General features: G+C 43.6%; 1 protein-coding gene across 1 annotated transcript; it reads left to right on the top strand.

Annotated features, from left to right (window-relative positions):
* The first annotated feature begins 5,341 nt into the window (after window positions 1-5,341).
* Window positions 5,342-5,982, top strand: LOC128713883 (uncharacterized). Its single transcript, XM_053808754.1, has 3 exons — window positions 5,342-5,584; window positions 5,650-5,803; window positions 5,882-5,982. The coding sequence occupies exons 1-3, from the start codon at window positions 5,342-5,344 to the stop codon at window positions 5,980-5,982; spliced, it is 498 nt and encodes a 165-aa protein (XP_053664729.1).
* Window positions 5,983-10,541: the final 4,559 nt, after the last annotated feature.

Below are 10,541 nucleotides of genomic sequence, written 5' to 3'. Positions count from 1 at the left end.
GTTAAATTTAAAAATAAAAGAACACTTTCAACTTGCTTGTAGACTGGTTTTGTATGCAACTTGCACGTACATCACCGTGGTCTGACAAGAATGTAGCTGCGTAGCGCAAGAAATACACAACTACCCACATGAATGGTCCTCCCCTCACTATCCACCATATTTCAGAACTCCGCAACGAACAACTCAGAAGGAAAGAGAAAGAGAGATCTCTCAGAACTGTGAATCATTCATGACACCGGACGCCCATGGGGGTGATCACGTTACGCAGCGTTACTATGGTTTTGTGCCATTCAATTTCCCAACCAACACCGCCAAACCGGTTGTGGGCAGCATCTAGAGTGAGAGCGACCGTTTTGGTGTTCACCGCGGGGGTTGCGGTTAACACGCGCTAACCGCACAGTGACATAAGCTCCGCGCGTAAAACCGACGTGCCCCGCATAGGCGTGCGCATCTCTTTCCGCTGACGGTGGCAGTGGCAGTCGCAAACGAGCATTGACGCGGTTTGGAAGCTGGCTGGCACTCCGTCGGACGCGTACAGCAGTGTGCTTAAGCGGTGAAGTGTGCAGTGTCGAACGTTCCCGTGTTCGGTGATATCACACCAGGTGGTTCCGTGCCCGTGCAAAACAAAAGAACCGAGTAAGTGTCACCGTGCAGAAATGTGTCCTAGGTTTCGAGTATCATAAAAGAACTAGGTCAATCCGGTCGGTTGGCGAGTCAATCAAAGTGTGTCAGACTGTGCATCAGGTCGCGCAGTATGAGCGCCCCGCGACGGTAGCCCACGCCTGCGTACAAGCGAGACGGCAAGAGAGTCAGAAATTCGAAATGGTTTGCGTGTTGATATGGAATTTTACTCAAGTCTCAAGTGGTGTTGATAAGCGATGTACGAAATCAATCGAATCCACTTGCACTGTGACATTCGCTGTGTGGGTGTATCAGCAACGCAGCACCAAAAATTGACCGTTCCGTCAGATCATTCTCGCTCGCTCGCACGATCGTGGGATACCCCGCCGCACATCGGCGCGATCATGTTTTATTTTTAGCCCCAAAAAGAAATGGAAGCAGTGCGAAACGATGGGGTAAAAAATGCGTTTTTCGGTAATTCTCGCTTCACTAGTCGAGTTTTACGCCCCAACGTTGCAGTGCGGCTGGGGTGAGGCTGTAAAGATACACCTTTTGCTAGCAGCCGTTCCCCTTCCGAGACGCATCCACAGTGGGCAGCAAGGCAAGACACCAACACTAACACGAGATGCAAAAATCGAAAAACCAAGCAGGCTGTATCGATACGATTGTGCTCGTAGCATAACGAATTAGATAAACCTTAGTTTGTCGCATAAAATGTCTACCGTGCCAAACATAAAGCCGAATGCCAAAAGCGCACAGTGGGTGACGCATCTAGTGGGCGCGTGTTGTGTTGAGGAAAAAAAAAAACAACGCACGCTACAGGTGTGTTGGTGACCGATGCCGTCTACCTCGCAGTTGCGTGATGCGCGTGGTAGTGAGCGCGACACACCAAAACACCCCCTCTACCTCCCCCCTCCGCAAACAGTGGCCGCGGCTGATCTTGAAATAGTTGTTTATATATTTCACCGCGAGTGGGTTCCGTCGGGTTGCGAGCGTTTTGCGGCCATCGCGCGTACAAATTAGGTCGGCCGTCGGGGTGTTTTTTGGAGGCCACGCCAATCCAAAAAAGAGCGCTCTATCGGCGAAGACCGCCTTTCTTTAGAACTTGGTTTTTGGCTTGGCGCGGAGCATGGATGATGGTGCTTTCGTTGGGGTTTGCTTTACTTTCGATCAGGGCCGGGGCAATAAAAGAGGCGATGTTTTGAATTTAATTGTTCGGTTTTTGTGATTTTGTTTTGCTTCTCTCTTTCCCTGTTCGCGAATGGTTAATTAGCTAATTTGTTTACTCGTATCGTTCACTTGTGATTAGCTTCATTAGCTTGTTAGCGTTGTGTTCTAGTTGATTCGCGAACAAGTTAGTCGTTAATTGATAACATGAGCGATAACAATTAATTGCTTGGCAGAATGTACACTTGAAAAGTTCTTTTTGTTTCTTCTTCTTCTCGTTCTTCTGCTTCTTCTTGGTGTAATGATCTACTAAGTCATATACAGTCTTTTCCCGAGTGACGCGAATTCGAGACACGCAAATCACAAAATTTTGACAGTTCGTGCAATTTTGAGTGTGGAATTGAAGTTTTTGTTTGTTAACTTTAAAATTTTCCTAAAATTAACTTACTGTTTAATATTACAAGTATTAATTTTCATAAAAATGTCTATTATTAATGTGCTTCGCAACGTGAAAAAAAGTAATTGATCACTTAATATAAACTATATTACAAAAGGGAATTCGAGTTACGTGATTTCTCTGGCATTTTTCGTGTAACTCGGGAAAAGACTGAACCTGGCATTTCTGGCTTACTAGATTTATTTTACCATGCAGCCGGATTGTCAATGTTTGTTCCAGGAGAATGGTCCGGTTGGGATTTTGAACCGTTCCTGTCGTGTGAAGGCCTGCCCCGCTAGCGATATCGAATTTTCCCCAACCCGAATTTTCCCAGTCTAAGAAAAACCCAACAAATTAAAGCAAAGCAATAATTCAATTTCGCCCCAAAGCAAAAAAAAACGAGGTTCAATAATCAGAACTACCTTGAAGGAAGGTTTTCCAAGACACCCTAAATCATTCATTTTCCAAGCTTTTTCTGGCCCAAGCTGGTCGTAAAACGTTCATCCTATATAGCATGCGAGTAAATTAATTATATCACCACCAGCACCACCACTCACCGGTAATTGCCACGTCCAGCTTGCCGAGCCAGTTAATTTCCAGCCCGGAAGGATTGAATTTGTCTCGATTTGTAATAAAAACGTTCCAGTCGGATCGATTTACGGTCCGGCTAAGACCAACCTAGCTAATGCGCCGCTGTGATGTCATCGACTTTGAGATTAATCCGGAGCGAAAAAGGAGCAACAAAACTGCAAAGAATTTTTCTTAACTTTGGTATTAAAGGGTTGGTTGGGCAGTAGAGAAGAACCCGTCCTATTTGGAGCTCAAATGCTGCCGGCTTACAGTCGTGTAGTTTACACCTTTACTGAATAATTTTTGGCACAATGACAAACTGCATGATGTGCCTGCCGGAGTTCATAAATTAAACTCGGCTTCCATTTAGAACGACCGATTTGCATCGGTTGCGCCATGCAAAGTTTTTCAAGCCCCTATGATTGTTGTGATAAAATAAAAGTTTGCCTCTCGTAAGAAAACAATGGACAGCAGGGGGAGGGAAGAGGTGGAAAAAGCAACAAATAATGAAAGAGATGAAGTACGCAGCAGTTCCATGTTGTTCTGCGTAGCACTTCCGTGTTCGCAGGGCGAAATGGCGTACTAATTTAGTCAAGTGCTACTTCATCATGAATATTTGCTGCGTTGTGCACGTGTTCTCGACTAAATTACACGCGGTTATGTGCGCATTTTTGTGTGATTCCAATATGCACATCGCCGTACCGTCTTGTTCGTGAAACGGGCGTAGCTCTTTTGCTCCGAAGACTTTGAAGTATTTGTGTGCCGGTTTTTTAAGTGTTTGGTGGCTGGTTTGCCTTTTCGCATTGCCACCCAGGGCAGCCGACACTGGAGCTCCGTTGCCCCGCCACATTATACACGAATGCAGCCTATTTAATGATAGTAAGGCGTGGTAAAACAGATAAGACAACCGGGTGGCGCTATGCATTTCGGTGGTGGAGGATTTTGTGGTGCGAGTTGGTTTGTTGCGCCGTAATTAGCGTAAGGGCGCGGGAAACATTGTTGCCTCGTAGGATTACTGGTACGTAGCTGGTAGCGAGCGACGCTAGGGTTAAGACAATAATGAACCATGCATTAACTGTCCTCGGTTGGAACGAAAAGAAAAGCTCCGCTGCAAATAGTGGGCATCGCACTATTTACGAGGAGAAATCATCTTAAAAATGTGACAACGCTATGAAGGTTCTTACGTGCAATTTTTGTCAAATGTTGGCTTTAGTTTATGTTAGTTGCTCTAAATTCATTTAGTAAACGTTAGTAAACTAATTAGTCGTTGAAAAACATCGCAGATAATCTTAAATCTAAATTTAATCGATCTCAACGGATAACCGGTCCTGTCAGCTTTGTAGGCGCAATAACTAAAGATGATTGTTTATTAACAATATGCAATATTTCTAAGGAGGTTAACTAGATAAACCCTTTAAAGAACACACTCAAGTTCCTCTTGGGACGTCAACTGGTTAAACGATCAAAACTATTCGCTGTCGTTTTTTCTTGACTAGCTGTCATTGTTTAGCTCACGGATAATCCGCTCGCCAGTTAATCATGCCCCGGATAATCGAAGTTTTACAGTACTTCAAAAATAGCAGTGTACTACGTTTATGTACAAGAGTTCCTTTCTGCTTGGGGTATTCCTGTATGATGATACTAGCCTTACCAAACGAAGTTCATGAAATTTCCACTGGATCTCCGGAAGAAATTCACGCTTCTACTGCTCCTGTATGATTGCATTTTAACTTTGTTAATCTGTCGTCTGCGTTTTTTTATTGTTTATCTTTTCTGTAAACGTCAAACATCCATGCTTAGAACAATGTTGAGCAACGCATGCTAATCTATTTTATCGGTACAAGAATTACAATATAATAACGTCTGGAGAGCAACAATATAATGAATTGATCAAAACCAAGGAATTGAAGGTGTTCCTTGTAGTACGCCAAAGAACCTGGAAGGAATCTATTGTAAGCATACAAGAAAAGCTCTTATATTGAGCTCCTCTTATTATGAATTTTAAAATGGTGGATTAGCACCCACTACAAGATAGTATCAGTATCACTTCTTGGCGTAACGACCATCTATAGATCATGCCTGCCATTTCTGGCTCACTAGACTTAATTTTATCACGTAGCCAGATAGTTAGTCCTGTCTACGGTGGATTGGTCCGGATGGGATTTTGGATCGGTCCTGTTGTGTGAAGACCTGCGCCGTTTCCAATACACCTCCGGCCGCCTACTTAGTGAGTACAGTCTGGATAAGAATTTTTGGAGGTAACGTCTAATGCGATGTTTTATACCTCAGTGGTGATTGACTCTTTAACTTTTGATTGGTTTTTATGGTCAGGAAAGCGACATTCGAATATTGACAACTGGTTGTTGCACTTAAGAGAAAGTTATATTGAAGAACTCTATACAAACGTTCGTCGTTTAACATGGAGTCATCCGTTAGTATGTTAACCCTGATGGCTCTTGCATTACTTACTATAATTCTCATTTAAATTCCGTTATTTTCTTTACAGCAACTCATTCGTAGCTTGCTGTTACAGCGACATCCATCACAATGGCACAACCGCTGGTGAATTCCTGCTGCCGGTGCTACTCGCTCCGCAGCGGTTCTATTGCGACCGGCATCCTCGGCATACTGCTGTCGATCATCTCCATCATACTGATCTTCACCGTCCGGATCGACTTCAAAACCATCCTGATGGATTGGCTGCCCCAGAACGTGGTGAAAATCATCTACGCGCTGAACCTGGTGATGACCATCTTGATCTCGCTGCTGATGATCATGGGCGTGATGAAGGTGAGCATACCGTGCTGGTGGAACTTGGTTTGGAGTAATCGCGTTTTGGTGTTATTCGATTGCAGAAAAACCATTTCTTCATGATGCCGTGGGTCGTGCTCGGGCTGATGCTCGCGATCGGGCTGCTGATTAGCGTGATTTACAATGCGGTCGTTTACTTCATCGATGGATACATTTTGGGTGGATCGCTTTGGCTTGCGATTGGGTTGCTTGCGGTTGGTAAGTTTCGGAAGTGTCGCGTCTACATTGCAGTTCGAATATTAATTAAACATTTCTTGCTTTTTTTTTTTTGTTCAGTTGTTTACGTGTACCTGTGGATCGTAGTGTATAGTTACTTTGTATCGTTGAAAAATGAAAACGATCGTGGCCGTTACTCGAAGCAACCGTATCGCCGATAGACGTGCGTTGTTTGCTGCCAAACGCATCACAAAAGCCATCTCTTGTAATCGCTGTACTTGGTTTTACTTGTTTTAATAATGTATAATCCATTATCATTTGCTGTAGTAGCACAATCAGATTGTGCACTGTTAGTCATCATTGTACATAATTAGGTTGATAGTAGTTCTAAGCGAACAAACAAACAAAAAAAAAAACAATATTATAACAAGTGGGAAACAAACACGATCAAAGAACAAAACGCGCTAAATTGCGAAGCAAAGTGGAACAAACAAACAAACAAAAAAACGATTGAACAAGTATAGGAAGCAAACCTAACCACTGTGCTGTTGAGGAGCGTGTGCGTTAACGCTCGAGAGAACTAACTTGTTTACACTTACACGTCCGTTTTTTTTTTGTTGTTGTTAAATAATTCTTTTGTTGACTGACAAACTCTCGGTGTATTCATTAAATATGGTTAACAACTGACTTACTGACATACCATGCATCGTTCGCTTCGAAGTTTCAAGTTCATATCGGCTGCTACAATGATGACACCATCCCCAGGAAGGATTACGTTTTGGTCGGATCTGCCCGGTGCAATGGTTTGTGTTATTAAATTCAAAACAATCAGCCTCTCCCGATGAAAGCTGACCTCTGGTCTCTCCTCCCTGCAGCGTGTTATACATTAGCGCGTCACATCCTTCGACAACGAGTGACGAGGTTTGAGCGTATGCAGGTTGACATATAGAAGCGGGCTAAAGTAGTAGTGTCTACTCCGTCGCCAAAGAACAAGAAAGATGCCGCTGACGAACATGGCGTTGACACGTTCCGAGACGATGAACCAGCGTGGAGATGGAAAATAAAAATAAATCCAGACTCAAGTCTGATGAAGGTAGCATAAAAGCGCCTGGAAAGGGGAAAAGTTGTACCATAAGGCTGAATCCGGCCGGGCCGTGTGTAATCGGTTCGTTATTTTTTGCTGTAAAAATATCTTCGTCGCGTGTAAGGAAATGGTGGCAACGTAGCGAACGAGAGGACGCACGGTAATGGTAAGCGCCCTACCGGAAGGATAGGAACTCGCGATGAGCCTCCGGCGGTGGCATCGCTGTTAGGCCATAGTTGTGCCGAGGGGAAAGGATCGATAAGCCTCACGGGTACCGAGGGCAAGTTAAGGTAAAGATGGTCCACAGTTAAGGGGAGTCCTGAGCGAGACCAGCGGAGACAGGATGATATTATGATGAATATTATGTTTAGGGGGTTGGTCCTGATAAGCTCACATAAATGGGGCGGGTAAAGGTGTGTGTAATTTATGTGAGCTCTCTGCAGAGAAGTGCCAGGTTTTTTTATCTCTCTCTCTCTTTCTCACTCTGTCTCTCTTGTCGGTGTTTGATTTGTTTGTTTTGTTGAGCACATTTCGCACAAACGGGGGGGGGGGTTTTGTAATGGTATCGGACCATCGGGGGATAGAGTTACTTTAAAGCAAACGGTAGCTTTTGCTGGCTCGAAGCGACAGACCTGACCCTGTCTGTGTCTTCATCTGCAGATCACTGCCATTACTTCAAAGCGAACACGAAAATTGTTTAAATACACCGTGCCACGGTCGGACGTGGCAGAACGGGCCGAGCTGATCTTTGAAGTTTTCGGATGCAAACGACGCACACGGTTCGTTGTGTTTTGTACCGCCCGGGCTCGAAGCCCTTCTTTTGATTTGCCGCGTGACATGAAAGCTCCGGGCTGATGAAGTGCCATTTAGCTTATTAATTCTTATCGATTCCAGCAAAAGCAGGAAAGCTAGCTACCGGACTAGGCTATCGGAGATTTGTTATTCTGACAGAGGAGGAACTACGGCTGACTTCTAGCCGGAAGGCTGTGTTTGCATCAAGTTTCTGCCCAAGGACGAGAGTGCTTTGTGGGGAAGCATTTTGACGAAAGTGGGTTTAAAGTGTTTCAAGTTTCATTGTGATTTAGCAAGTCGTCGAGCTACGGAGCCATCTCCCCCCCTCCAAGTTGTGGTTAGTAGTGCTTGCGGTTACGTGCCACGAACTTCCCTTTGATCAAGATCGAGAGTGTAGCGTTCGTGACCGATTTGTGCTTGCATAAAGTGATGCAATTTATTAGTAGCGTTTATTGTGTCCACTTGCGTTAGATTGGGTCTGTTCAATTTTATGTAAAACAATTTTTGTTATTAAAAAAATAAAATACATAAAGGAAACGATTTTGTCATCAAAGTTCACATTGCATAGGTTGCAGTAACACTTCGAGTGGGTACGCTGGTTAAAGGCTTGATAGAAGCACATTTATGCGTGAAGGTGAACTTTGTGGTTTTGGATGTGGCCTTTAAGCGGTAAAGAACTTCCCACAAGCAGAGAGAGGGGGGGCTGTGTGTTATGTAGATGATTGATGGTTGCCGGAGTCGATGCTGTTCGAATACACGTGCACGTCTTGCTTGGTGAATTTGGAAATGTGGGGTGGCTGGACGAGAGAGAAAAAAAATCCCTCCCCCAATGCGGTTCAATGGTTACGACTTACTAGCCCAATGTATGCCACTTCTGTGCTGCCCAGATTGCCTGTGCATTGTAAGCCGAACAGCTTGTATCGATTCTGACACGGAATCGGTCCAAAAACCCGGTAGCGAATGATTTGGTGGAATAATTCGAACCGAATTTCCGTGGCATCGTAATCCGTGCCGTTGCTTGCTGATTGTTGGAAGGATTGTGAGTTTGGCAGCTGCGGTTCGATTCGTCGTATTGGCGTATATGGCGTGCAGGAGGGACGAACCATCGCTGGAGGAAGGGCAAGGCACGGGGAACAGCAAGCCTTTTACTCAGGTCAGTTGAGCTTTGGCAGAATTGATTTGTTGCGTGATCGCCATTTTGTTGCGGTGGTGAATCTGATTTAGCAGGTGGATGCTGCAATAATTGCCTATGGAGGAATATCGTGAGCTGTTGGTAGAGTTATTGGCAATCTTTGGAAGGTACATCACAAAAGGTGGAACACACATTCTCGAATTAGGTACAATCGAAACAAGTGTAGTGTGAAACAACATATGAATATATGTTTATTTCTATATAGTTAAGCTGGTCTCAGAGCACCATTCCCTCCTTCCAAAAGGCTTCCTCATATGCCAAATAAAAGCTAATTGAAGAAGCTCACTGTAACAGATAGACCACAAATTTCTTTTCATCTGAAAAAGTGGCCTAAAGTGAAATGTCTCGAGTAACTTCAAGGTACAGGAGTTGTAATCTTGGTGTGTTAGTTCTAATAGAGGAAGGATATAGCAATTTGGTACATAAAGGTTCGTTGGATTTACTTAAAATTTGACGAAACAAATGGCAAGTTCCGTTGAATTTGCTTACATCATCTTCATAAGCAGCTCGTGAAGTTAATTTAGTACCCAACATCACAGGACCGTTGTATCGCTTGTCTCTTAATGTTGTGCCTTAGACGAGTGCACGACAGTAACGACACAGATGACGAAAATACGAATGTACAAACAATTGAAATAAACAAATCAGGAAAATGTGAAAATATACGGGTATCACACCATCATCATCAGATCTTGCTTGCAAAGGAATGGTTTTGTTTCTTCCTGATCCTGAAAAGAAGGAATTGACAATCAATATGTTTAAACACCATTTCTATGGGAAGACGGTCCGAGGGCTCTGTGGAAGTTATTTAAAAATGGTGCCCCCAGCAGGAGTTTAATGAGCCATTTAGTCTACCAGCTTGTCCCTTTTTGCGCCATTGGGTTTCTTAACATTTTATAATTCTTGACAACAATGCCTAACGGGGGGAGGGGAGGGACTCTAGCGACTGAGAGGAATTTTCTAAGATTGAATTTCATTAATTATCAATGCCAATACGCACTTGCAAAGCTTCAGACTCAACCCAACTCGTCACGCGAATTTAGTACGGTACTGGGCGCCTCCATTTCAGGAAAATGCTCTTTATTTCAACTGCTAAAGCAACAAGTGAATGATGATAAAACCTGATTAAAAATCAGATTGAATTCTTTCATTTTTTGTAAAAAAAAACCCCTCAACCAGTTTGTGACCATCGGAATAGAATTTAGAGAAAAGTTTTAAAATGTCCATCGTGATCGTATGTGAAACATTTTTGTCCATATTGTCGACTGTGCTTCGTACAGATTCAAAATAATTTATCAGAAATCTGAGACCTGAAAACGTGGCGATAGACAACCATAGAGATGAATAGTAGATGAAACACTTGGTTTTATTTTTAAATTTCTCCGAAACGACCGAATTGTTCCATTTGATGTTCCTTCCCTTGAACCTTGGATTGTCGTACAACAATTTAGGTGATTGGTGTGATGAACATATTGCTTTGTTTTTCTTATGCAAAACATACAGATATTCTGTGTGATTGAGATTGTGATTGTGGGTGTGTGATTGTGTTTTGTAAATCAGAAACAATGCACACGCAAAATGGTGCCCGGCCAATACGTGGAACTGCTAATTCGATGCCTGTTAGCAGTAGTGAAGTGAACACGTACATCGATGGTCGCGTTGATTTGGCCGCGTGCTTTTGATGTTCCACCCGACCCCGGGTACCTTATTAC

The sequence above is a fragment of the Anopheles marshallii genome, chromosome 3 (genome assembly GCF_943734725.1).
Source record: "Anopheles marshallii chromosome 3, idAnoMarsDA_429_01, whole genome shotgun sequence".
NCBI lineage: Eukaryota > Metazoa > Arthropoda > Insecta > Diptera > Culicidae > Anopheles > Anopheles marshallii.
This window is presented reverse-complemented; position numbering and strand designations above follow the sequence as displayed.

Bases quoted from the DNA above. Each gene is read 5' to 3' on its own strand.
- LOC128713883 (XM_053808754.1), top strand. From the start codon at position 5,342: ATGGCACAACCGCTGGTGAATTCCTGCTGCCGGTGCTACTCGCTCCGC. The intron at 5,585-5,649 runs GTGAGCATACCG...ATTCGATTGCAG, and splicing joins TGATCATGGGCGTGATGAAG to AAAAACCATTTCTTCATGAT. The intron at 5,804-5,881 runs GTAAGTTTCGGA...TTTTTTGTTCAG, and splicing joins GATTGGGTTGCTTGCGGTTG to TTGTTTACGTGTACCTGTGG.